Source organism: Alosa pseudoharengus, unplaced genomic scaffold (genome assembly GCF_046254945.1).
Source record: "Alosa pseudoharengus isolate Yale_2024_CS ecotype anadromous, Long Island Sound unplaced genomic scaffold, YU_APseudo_1.1 YU_APseudo_1.1_scf_19, whole genome shotgun sequence".
Taxonomy (NCBI): domain Eukaryota; kingdom Metazoa; phylum Chordata; class Actinopteri; order Clupeiformes; family Clupeidae; genus Alosa; species Alosa pseudoharengus.
Window position 1 is genome coordinate 692501 of NW_027468657.1, and position 12500 is coordinate 705000.

The 12500-nt window shown below is 42.0% G+C and overlaps 1 protein-coding gene across 2 annotated transcripts in view; it reads left to right on the forward strand.

Moving 5' to 3' along the window:
- Positions 1 to 12500, forward strand: part of adgrg3 (adhesion G protein-coupled receptor G3) — an 80076-nt gene that overhangs the window by 57387 nt on the left and 10189 nt on the right. For both annotated transcript variants that reach the window (XM_076291476.1, XM_076291477.1), the window contains exon 11: positions 11047 to 11128. In XM_076291476.1, the coding sequence (XP_076147591.1) occupies positions 11047 to 11128 (82 nt within the window). The remainder of the gene's footprint in view (positions 1 to 11046; positions 11129 to 12500) is intronic.

Below are 12500 nucleotides of genomic sequence, written 5' to 3' on the forward strand. Positions count from 1 at the left end.
ACGTCTCTCTCAAAATTTCGTCCAAGGCACCAGGGAAATATCTTCTGGAATGCTGTATCCAGGCCTGACATGATGCCTGGTCAATATCCCCACATGTAGACTGATTTTGCCTTTAAAGGGCTATTTCTTACTCTTCTTACCCTTCCTCTTCCCCCTCCCCATCCTCCTCTTCCTCCTCCTTGTCCTCTTCCTCTAACTTCACCTCCTTGTCCTTGTCATCCTCTCCCTCTCGCTTCTTCACCTCCGCGTCCTCTTCCTCCTACTTCTTCACCTCCTCTAATTCTCACTCTTCTTACTCCTGCTCCCTCCATTGTACCCATTGTACTTTACCTGTGTCTTATTTATAGTGCTTAGGAAGATTGCAAGGTGAACTAATTATCTAAAACAGTTTTCACATGAGAAATGTCCCAGAGAGTTGGCAAAATAGTGTAAATAGTGTAAATAATGTGTATAGTTTTGATCATTTGGAAATTGAGTGTAAAGGAGTGAGTTGTGTTTACAGTTCCACAAAAAGAGTGCTGTGCAGTGAATTGTACCTACAGTTATGCAAAGCGTGTGTTACAAAATTGCAAACTGAGTGCAAAGCAGTGTTTGTGCTTTTAGTTTTGCAAACTCAGTGAGTGGTTTTGCTATAAGTATTACAGTTTTTTTTCAATCGCTAACAAGCGCTTACCCATACTTCAGATACTTTTCTAAACTCTTAACACAGACCAGTGACGGACTGGACGGTCTGGCATTTGGGCAGATGCCAGAAGGGCCGGGGCCCCTCCTGGGCCGTTTGGGCCGGCCAATCATGGAGCGGCATGCTTGTCGGGTTTGCGCGGCCCATTTATCGTAAAGATGGTTTTACAATATCTCTCGGCCCACTATCAAGCATCAATAGGGTTACAAGCCATTTATCTGTAACTCCCTTTTCCTCCTTCATAGTAGGAACCTGATCAGTATTTATACCAGACATGAGTCTCTACACTACAATCATGGTGACCCTCAATATTTACATCAGTCTACATTCTTTTGTAACCTTATTCAATCAAATGATTTAAAAGTACATTGTTTGAAAGTGGAATACAATAAATATGCTGCCTGTATCTTTTATTTTATTATTGGTTTACAAAAGTTAGGCTACATGAAGCAATGACTTCTGGGAATTTCAAAACTGCCCCCAAATGCACTTCGAAACATAAGAGAATGTCAGTGAAGGTGCTACGGTTGAAAATCTACAGTCGGAATTGACACTACGCACTGGGACAGCCTGAAAAAGTCTCCTCTAAACGAGTGTACAGTCAAAGCGTCGGACTTTGATGATGCCGCGGAGATATAGGAAGATACAGAAATAAACCTGGTGAGCAAGAAATGTGCTACCTGCAAGAATTGTGCAATCTGTTGCTATTTCCTTCTCCAGCAGTTAAACCTCTGTACCTGTGCCTACAACTATATATGGTTAGCAAATGAATTCCTACTAACACTGTCATGTACTCAAGTGGCATACAAACGGAGTTTTTCCACTCCTAAATTCATCAAGAATCGCCTAAGGACACGATTGTCAGAGGATAATTTGGAGGCCTTTATGCTGATGGCGACAGAGAAAGAGGTCCTATAATGAACTTGGATGCTGATGAGCAAGCTCCTTCGCACCTTGTTAACTGCATGACGTTAATTAAGACACGTTTGTGGAGCGGCTGCTCTGATGGGTTTCCCGTTTACCAACAAAACTAGGCCTACATTCGCGCACAGCCGTGGGGCAGAAGACGCTTGGTGCCACAGTGTTATAAACTTGACTTAAATAGTCGGCTGCTGTAAGCTACAATCGGAATTTTTTATATACCCCTGGTCCCCTGTTGTCTCAATGATAATAACATCTCATTTCAGGCTATATTTCAGAATTTGCCGTTCATTTGCATCAACATCGTATTTTGTCATTTTTGGCAAAGACATGCATTCCTTTAGGGATATTGAACATATTGAACATTCTCTAACCATCGTGATTTCGAATTGGTGCAGTTTTCAGCACAAAAACTCATTTTGTTCTTTTCATTGAGAGCACTGCTCTATGCTGTTCTATGGTGCTTTCTGCCTCTTGCGCACGCATGTTTTCATGACGTTGCATAGAAATCCATGTAGCCTATTCTAGGCTATTCTTTTTTCATTTTCATTTTTTCAGTTGTGCATTGATATACAGTGGGCATCGCTTTCAAATGACCACTTCAGTCGCGCATTACGAGGCGTGAAGCTGCGTGAAGCTTTAGTACCACTTTCAGCCACTGTGCGTCGCTCTGCCACTGTACATCGCTCTGCCTGCCGCCCCCCTTCTGAAAAAGCAGGAGACTTGCCGAGAGTAATCCCAGCCTACGAATTCAATAACAAAATAAATCATGCATAATTAAACATTACCTCGATTTAGGCTACTTGGGTATGTCTTAAGGCTTGGCTACACGGTGGTAACGTAAATCGAAATCGAAATTTGGGTTAACGCAACTACGCAAATCAAAACAGTGGTGTGATAATTGAGCCAGTAGAGAAATAACTGTTCAGAATTAATCTGTAGCCTTGGGTAGGCTTCTGCGATGTTTTTAACAGGCTACGCTATAGAGGCTTAGACAACTATTAGCGTGTTTCCATCCAACTTCCTAATGCGCATTTAATCTATTCGAATAAGAGATCCCGAGATCCAATAGGATGATAGGGAAAAACATCATTCCAGCTAAGCATTCAATAATGTATACTGAATATCATAATATATTAGCCTATAATTAATGTGCAGTAGCCTAAGAAGAATTTAGGCATGACTGCATGTGATTTCTACAGATCGGAATAGAATAACAAATGTTTTGAGTTAAGGCTATAGGCCTAGCTTATTGCATAACTTTCCTGATAGTGAAGACAAGCCATTTTGTGATCGTTTGACATTTGCAACGATGTGACTCAAAAGCAGTGTTTGGTAGCATAAGTGACGTTTCTCTGTCTGCCACTTGTTGTCTAGCTGTGTGGCACGTCTTCTGAAACGTTAAATTCGGGACCATTAGCCCATGGCTTGTTTCAATTTGGGACCTTGCAGTCGGAAATGTTTGTTTATTCAAAGTCTCACGTCCAATGTAGCCTGAGCTATTCAAAGCATCAGTTTATTGCACATACTTTTCATGTAATTTTGAATAGAACTACATACTCGTGTTTGTTGGCCTGTTGTTGCAAAATCCGCGTAATCATTTTATGCAAGTAAACATACAGGAAGTCTTTATTGTTGAGATCAGAGATGATAATCAAATATCTTGCATTTTAACCGTGATTTGGTGCTGCCAAATCTCCGCTTATCCTCTCTCTGGTCCTGCGCGCAGTTCTGTGTGAGAGGGTGGCTATGGTAGAGCAGAGAAAGCCAACGTGTGTTTCTTTTACCGATATAGCCTATAACGATATATTTAGCTTTTCTTATCCAAACAATGTCAAACTATGCACTGCACTTACTCATGCCAGTAGCAAGACACTACTCATGCCAGTAGCAAGACACCTGCCAAGTTTGAAATCGAACGGACCAACGACACGCAGACAGACAGACAGACATTCCTGCAATTTATGGATAGATAGATGTGATGGCTTGTTTGTTGGGATAGGCATCCGACAACGAGTACTCGGGGCAACAGCCAGGTCTATCATTCGTCATAATTCTTCAAACCCTGACTTGTGAATCTAAAGGTCTCCACCCACTGTTGCTCAGTGAAGTAGAGCTATAATCGGCCTTTAAATTTAGGCCCCACAGAAATCAGCCCGAGCCCTGACCGAGCCTGACAGCTTTTTAAAAGCCCGAACCCGTTTACAGCCCGACATTATTCAAATGTCCGCACGCACGCAGCTCTTTTGCCTTTTGTCAAGAATGAGTAACATTTGACATCATTTATTCATGACTAACGTAGCCTAGGCCACTTGGAAGTTGGAACAAAGAAATAAAATAGCAAGTCCTCTCAGCATTCTGAAGTTTGCGGGAACCCTCCCATACGCAGCCCCGACATTAAATAGTTCTTGCTCCAGCTTTTCAAACCCCTCGCCATTTACGATATTAAAAGGCCTAATGTCTTTACAGCGAAAGCTGACACACTTCTTCTCCGTAATCATTTGTTTCACCTTTGCAGGGTTTGATTTTGTTGCTGTAGCCTAACAAACGATGTGATCCTGATGGGCACTGACAGCTTTGATCAACATGCCTTATCAGCGACGAATTCCCTGCCCTTCTACAGAATGTTGCATCCTTTGGATTTTACATAACCACTGGCTCATTATTCTCATTATGCACATGATCAAAACTTTTCCACACCTCAGACTTTGCTTTCTTTGCCAGTGCAACTAAAACGCCTGTCACAAGAGGCCAGCCTCTGTTTCACCTCCTAAGCATCCATTTCTGCATCTTTCTCGCAGCTAACCGAAACGCATCACCTGACCGCTCATTTAGCCTACCGTGCAAGCCCGAGCCCAGCCCGAGCCCGCGTGAAATGATAGAAATGAAGCTCTATAGAATGTACTGTATAGAGTGAAGTGCCAAATTTAGAAGAGTCATTTCCAGTGGAAGAACAAAATGCTGAATGAAGCCCAAAGATATGAAGGCATATCTGGCAAGTTGTTATTTTTTGAAGACGTAGGGAGACCGGGGACAGTTGCAACACTTTTTGCTCTGTTACTCAGAGACGGTTTGGATTAGACAAACCATTTTTTTATACAATACACTTACATATGTCTGTTAATAGTCTAAACCATTTAAAGATAATTACAGAATCTACATTTTTCACAATTTGCATTTGAATGTAAGGAGTCAGATGTTGCAACTGACCCTCGGGCCCGGGGACAGTTGCAACATCGTTTGGGGATGGTTGCAACATGTTAAAAATACAATATATTACAATATATGTCAGTGCAGAAAAATGATTATTTTTGTATGTAAATACAAGTTATGTAAGTTATAATAATATTACAGTGTTATTTATTCACTAGCTTTGATTAGATGACAATTATAGATTTGTCTAGAGGAGTAGGCCTTATGTGCAGATGTCAAATATTGAAATTGATATAAAATACAGTAGGACTTTAGTGACATAGGAAGAATGGAACAATTTGGGAGGCAATTCACTTTTATTTAGACTATTGTCATGTAAAACATGTTTTTAAAAATATATATTTTATATTATCATATTTATGCATTGTACGGGACTGTACGGGGACAGTTGCAACAGTTGTTGCAACTGTCCCCTTTCCTGTCAGCTATGATAAAACCTCATGTGCTAGCTAAACAAGGGGACCTTGACACATGCTAACCATACTAGCTTAAAGTTAACATATCACTCATTTAAATCATATAAGTTTGAGCTGAATCACAAAAACAGTGACAGCAGTTTAACAGAAACAAAACTCAAGAAAATAAATACTTTCATACCTAAAAAACAACAATACAATTAATTACAATAAATCCTGGAGCAGTTCAGGAATCTCCTTGCTTTTTCTCTGCTAGGGGGGGCATCCAACTGAGCATATGCAGTGTGAGTGTCATCACTCTACCTTGTTTCTCATTGGAGAAAATTGACATGTTGCAACCGTCCCCTGTTGCAACTGTCCCCGGTCTCCCCTACTGTAAATGGTTGGGCTATAGGCCTAGTTTGCAAGAAGGAAACATAAAGCGTGAGCATGCCACATCCACAGCTGTGGTAGCGGGGGTAGGAGGATTACTGTTAGCGCAGGATTTATATAAAATTATATAAAAACAGAAGGCCTGCCTCGAATGCAGGCTTGCCCAAAAAAAGGCCTGTGGTTTGCGCAGCCTACAGTAAGTAGGTCAGTGAGTTAGGAGTCCTCTAGACTTCTTTTAAGCTGTCTCAGAGGTGGAAAGTTGCGTTCGTTGGGGGCAGGGCCGAATTAACATATCATAGACCCTTGGGCCCCCCCTGCCCCCCAGCCAACGTGAATCTGGCGGTCAGTTAATAGGCCTATCTGTGAGGCCAAGGCTCACCAAATAGCCCGTTTGTTTACAACTAACATTACATTTAATTAAACTGCTTATGCTATGCCGAAATAGTTTCAACATTTTGAATATCAGTGTCGGGTCAATTAGGAAATGCCTTATGGCTGAAAGCTGCTTGGGATCCCCCCCTGTCAAGCAATAACCATACAAAAAGTTAAAAACAGATGACATGATGCGCGTCACTGACATAATGCGCAAATAATATAGCCTAGATATTCCAATATATTCGAATACGTAAGGGATAATGTATAGAACGCCGGTCATTACTGGGAAAATAATTCCCGACAGGGCGAACCGGACCCCGACGCGCAGCGGAGGGGTCTTGTTCCGCCCTGAAGGGACTTATTTTCACAGTAATGACCGGCGTTCTATACATTATCCCGCTTATTATACGGCTACTTGCCAAAACGAAATAATAAACTCCCCACGATATCACTTTAGCCTACATAACCTAGCCTATTTGTTACCGTTCATCGTGGCATTTGCTGAGAAACAAATAGTTTGCAACAACACACGCTGCTGAACTTGAATCAAACATTCTTTAGAACACAGCTGATCAACCGTCTGCTTTCACGTTTGAATGAAGTTCCAGTCCTTGCGTAGTGATATGAAAGACGTATCAGAAGCACAAAACCCGTTGCCATTGACAGCGGTAATTATATGTTTGCAGCGGTAATTACATGAAATATCTTACCGCTAGAACTTTGGGAAATCCCATTCAAGTCAATGGAGCGTTCTACTAGCATTGTGAAGAGCCGTATAATAAATGTGTTTATTTTAGAGGGGATATTCGAACGTCATTTTTGAGCAATTTTGACAGCCCTAGTCCACTGTAGGCTACGCCAATCGCCTATTAACACCTTCCACCTAACCCCGGTGAGTGGGGGTCGCTATAATGCGTGTGAAATAGCACCATTGAGTAGCCTATGCGAAATAGCCTTAAAATCGTTCCGGTGTTGTGTGCCTTCTGGTTTCTCCACCTACTGGTTTCCTTGCGCGTGCATGCGCTGCAGCAGTTGTCAGACATTCACAAACAAGTTGTTTTAGGCGGTTTGAAGTCGCTTTTCATACGCCATGAGCGCTCGGCTACATTACAGCCACTCGGACAAAAGACATGTAAAAAAATATATGTTTTGAAAACTAGCATTAAACTGGATTCGATCCCGCAAAAGCAACACACGCGTGACTCTCTTCATCCTGATTCCCTACTCTTTGAGCCAACTAATATGTTACGCGAATCAATTAACTATTGTAGGCTACCATTAATTAATAACGTAGGCAACACCCAGGTAACATGTTGTCCAGGCTATCTGAAACAAGGGGTTGCCTCTCCTCTACAACAACTGGTTACCTTGGGCTGCTACAGTCGTCAGTGCACTGTGCACAGTAGGCCTATGCTCTTTGTGGTTGATCAACTAAAAATAAAAGATGTATTTGGTGATGACGTTATTGTGGGCCTAGTAGACCTAAATTTTGAGAAATTAAATGGTACGAGAAACGATCTACATAGCGCACAGTGTTGCGCGGTCTGCCCGAAATTAGATCAATACAGTAAAGCATCAATACAGTAAAGTCAACAGTAAAGAAGCTGAAGACGGAGTTAAAATAATAAAGACACCCCTTCAGGAAAAGCGATATAGGCTATGGGAAATATTGGGAAAAGTTCTTAAAGAAGATGACAGTAGTACAAGTTATGGTCTATGTAGGCCTACTTCTTGCGAAGCCATTTAAGTATGACAGCCAAAACGGGCAGCCTGCAGGAATAAATCTACCGGTATGTATAGGTTCGCGCATGCATAAAAGTTACCTTAGTTCGTTGTGTTTGTGACTTTAAGAAGTGGATGTGCTTTAGTAAATGTGCTTTGTGCTTCATTCAGCATTATAAACCAGTTCTTACGCTAACGTTTTGACCAGCAATGTATCTCAGTCTTGCCTATACCTTGCCTCACCATTTCTGTTTTCGAAAGAAAGATGTATGTCCATGGCCTTCAAATCGTAGTGTTCTAATCCTTGGTGGTTGCGTGCGTGCCTGCGCTCTTATTCTCAGACTCTGTCCTGCGCAAACATTATGTCCTGCATGCCTACTGCGTGTAGTTCTACTGCATAAAGTTTCGCAAATAAATTAGTTTGTTTTACAGAAATGGCCTACTGTCACACTGCATGCAGGCTATAACCAAAAGCACACATTTTGTAAATAAGCGGGTCGGATCGCGGGTCGGGTATAATTTTGTCCTAATTAATATTCGCGGTCCGAGTTGCGGTCGGGTTGATTAAAATATCGGGCGACCGCGGGCCGCTTGTGACCAAACCCGCGCAACACTGCACCAGACCGCGATGTCTTCAAGGGTTGAATGAAAAATAGTGTATTTTTCAAGTCAATAAACATTCTTAATTTTCGAATGTATTTGTCAGGGAACATCTGACTTTTAAAAACCATAGGCCTGGTAGTCGCTCAGACAAGGAGTTATAAGATAAAGGCAATACCATTTGTGTCACCTAATGCAGTTCAGTGAATTAGCAAGATACCATCAGAAGCCAAAAATCATAAAGCACCTGTGCGCGCGCGCGCGCTCTCTCCCCTGCGCATGAAGCTGTCTGCGTGTTAGGCTAGATTTGCGTGAGTTCTTTCTATCTGCTTTACTTTTGTGAGTTGCGACCACATAGGCTATGTTATAGACGTTCTATGAGTTACCAGTGTTTAGCTGTGTCACAAAACAATAAGCTTTGTCAGACTTACTTATTACTTTTAAAATTATATTCAGGGCTATATACATTTTAAACATTCGGGGCTGAAGAGCCGACAAAGCCTTGCGTTAATTCTTCAGATGGGAAGTGTCAGGAATTTTCATACGAGAGACGTTCTCATTGGTGGTTAGTATAGGGAATTGACAGCAACATATCCAATCACATTATGAGAGATGCTGAATTTAACATAAACTGCGATGTTTGATTTTAAATTAATATAAATTTAGCCAGGACTGTAAGCTGGCACACGTGGGTGCTCGATGTTTTCAGTAGGTGCCCGAGAGACGGAGCACCCACGGTATCGGCGCCTATGACAAGCGTATCTCGCGGTTGCATCCATTACAAACAAACATGCAATGTGAACGTCTGGGATTGGGAAGAGCACTAAATGCTCTGAATAAGCACGAAGTCAAAACTTTAAATGAAACACTTTAATAATCAAAAAAATAAACCGCTAATGAAGTAAACTTGTGACCATCAAAAATCGTTTATCGCCTGTAACTCAGTGATAACAGGACGTAACAGGAAGGCATTTGGCTGAGCAACGGAGGTTAATAGGCTCTATATTTTGTCCAAATGATGTCTGTCTATCATCGTTGCACTCGGAGAAAACCAGAATGTTTAATTTGTCCTGCGTTTCTTCTACAGCTGCAAATGGGATTCACTCGCAGTTAACCAAATATTTCTTTATTAGGGAAGGGCAGGCATATGTCTGGCTATTAAATGAAATTAATTAAATTATTTCTAAACCAGTCTGCTAAAGTCTGTAGTGAAGTCTGTGTAGGGTTTTCCAGGCTCCATTTCTTTTTACGAGACACCCTACTCACTTGAGCCATCTACCGGTTGTTTGGGTTGTTGCAGCGTCTCACTGGGAAAATACAAATTAAAGTCGCGTGACACCGCGTGATCCCACGCGCGGACCGCGAGTGAAGCTGGCCAAGTCGAAGCACTGCCCTCTGTATCCATGTTCTTGGTTCAGTCTTTATGCATATTAAAGTTAGAGTTCATCACCAATGGGGCTACAAACTTGTTATGTCCGTGCATGTGAAGTTATATCTGTGTGTTGCGGGCACATGCATGCGCGTCCATGTGCGTCCCCGTTATGAAGTTATATGAAGTCTGTGAAGTTATATCTGTGTGTTGCGTGCGCGTCCCCGTGTGGGCCGCTGGTTGGTGAAAATGCCAGGGCCGTTTTTTAATCCCAGTCCGTCACTGCCACAGACTCACACCTACAAAACACAATTGGCCAAATGGATAATTTTCTTCTCAAAAACACATTTTGTTAAATATATACTAACTCTTCATTTCAAAATAGAACACATATTTCTCTGCACACACTAACTTTACCAAAACACTGGAAATCTGACTCAAAATGAAATTATTCTGTCAAAGAATAACACTTGTTTTCACTTCACAAGGTACATGCAGTCAATCAAAGTACATCAGGTTTCAAAATACTAGCTATTGTTGACATTACAAAAACTGCATAGACTGTTATGTTTCAGTTTTACAGGTACATGTATTTGCATGCAAAACATGCAATCCACCGTTTTTACACTAAATTTCTTTGTTGGGAACTGTATGTCCACATGTAATGTTCACAATCAAATGCATTCCAGTATGGCCACAAAAGACTGATGCTGTGCTAATTGTGTTTAGAGTTTTGAAAATGTGACCACTGGTTGGACAATCGCTTGTTAGTGACTGAAAAAAACTAATAGTTTTAGAAATTGTGCTATAAGAATCACGGTTGTGTTTAAGCATTCAAAAAAAAAACTGTACAACTGATATCTAATCATGTAGCCATGATAGGGTACCGTCTCTGTTACACTGGCTGACCTTCAATTCTAGTACAGTGGTGTGTGTGTGTGTGTGTTTGTATTTGTTCATATGTGTTTCTCTCTGTGTGTGTGTGTGTGTGTGTGTATGTACTTATGTTTGTTCATGTGTGTTTCTGTGTGTGTGTGTGTGTGTGTATGTACTTATGTTTGTTCATGTGTGTTTCTGTCTGTGTGTGTGTGTGTATGTACTTATGTTTGTTCATATGTGTTTCTCTGTGTGTGTGTGTGTGTGTGTTTCTGTTTGTTCATATGTGTTTCTGTGTGTGTGTGAGTGTGTATTTCTGTGTGTGTGTGTGTGTGTGTGTTTATGTTTGTTCATGTGTGTTTCTGTGTGTGTGTGTGTGTGTTTATGTTTGTTCATGTGTGTTACTGTGTGTGTGTGTGCGTGTGTATTTATGTTTGCTCATATGTGTTTCTGTGTGTGTGTGTGTGTGTGTGTGTGTGTGTGTGTGTGTGTATTTGCAGGCCTGCCCTCTGTGACAGTAATACTGTGTGCTGCCCTGAGAATGTATGGACCTTACAACCACAAGACTGACTCCTCCTCAAAGTGAGTCTGTCACACACATGCGTGCACAGTGTAAATCGGTACTGTCTGTGTGTGTGTGTGTTTGTGTGTGTGTGTTGATCTGTATCTGTCTGTATGAGGCTGTGTGGAAAAGATAGCCTTCGGTGGCAGCGAGGCATGTCCGAATGCTAATTAAAGCTTTCGGTATCCTGGCAATGGCATTCCTTGTCGCTATCTTGCTAGGCCTTCATAGCTGCTCCCTTGATGCCTGCTATTCGTGTAGCTATCTTGCTAGGCCTTCATGTTGCTGCTATTCGTGTAGCTATCTTGCTAGGCCTTCATAATGCTGCTATCCGTGTAGCTATCTTGCTAGGCCTTCATGTTGCTGCTATCCGTGTAGCTATCTTGCTAGGCCTTCATGTTGCTGCTATCCGTGTAGCTATCTTGCTAGGCCTTCATGTTGCTGCTATCTGTGTAGCTATCTTGCTAGGCCTTCATAATGCTGCTATCCGTGTAGCTATCTTGCTAGGCCTTCATGTTGCTGCTATTCGTGTAGCTATCTTGCTAGGCCTTCATAGCTGCTCCCTTGATGCCTGCTATCCGTGTAGCTATCTTGCTAGGCCTTCATGTTGCTGCTATTCGTGTAGCTATCTTGCTAGGCCTTCATGTTGCTGCTATCCGTGTAGCTATCTTGCTAGGCCTTCATGTTGCTGCTATCTGTGTAGCTATCTTGCTAGGCCTTCATAATGCTGCTATCCGTGTAGCTATCTTGCTAGGCCTTCATGTTGCTGCTATTCGTGTAGCTATCTTGCTAGGCCTTCATAATGCTGCTATTCGTGTTGCTGCTACTCTACTACAGGTGACTCGTTTGATGGTTGAAGGTAGTGAGGCAGCAGGCAGCTGCCCGCCGTTTCAGACACACCCTATGTGGAGTATCTATTCAGAAATATTTATGTCTGTGTGGTATTGTACGGAGCCCCGGATATGTCATGGGGAAAAAAATAATAAGTTGTGGCCACGAAATAGCAATTCGTTCCCACAAAATAATAAGTTGTGGCCACAAAATAGCAATTCGTTCCCACAAAGTACTAATTTGTGGCCACGAAATATTAATTCGTTCCCACGAAATAGGTAATTTGTGGCCACGAAATATTAATTCTTTCCCACGAAATAGTAATTTGTGGCCACGAAATATGTAGTCTAACGTGCACTGGACAGCTGGGTGAGCAAATCGAGCGCCAGTAGAAGCCTGTCGTGTCTTTTCTCATCACTCCCCACCAGCTCTCAATTCTCTGGTTTGCAGTAGGGTACAACCGGGACGATTGAAACGGGGGACGAGTGAAACATTCCGGTTTTCTCCGAGTGCAACGATGATAGACAGACATCATTTGGACAAAACATAGAGCATATTAAC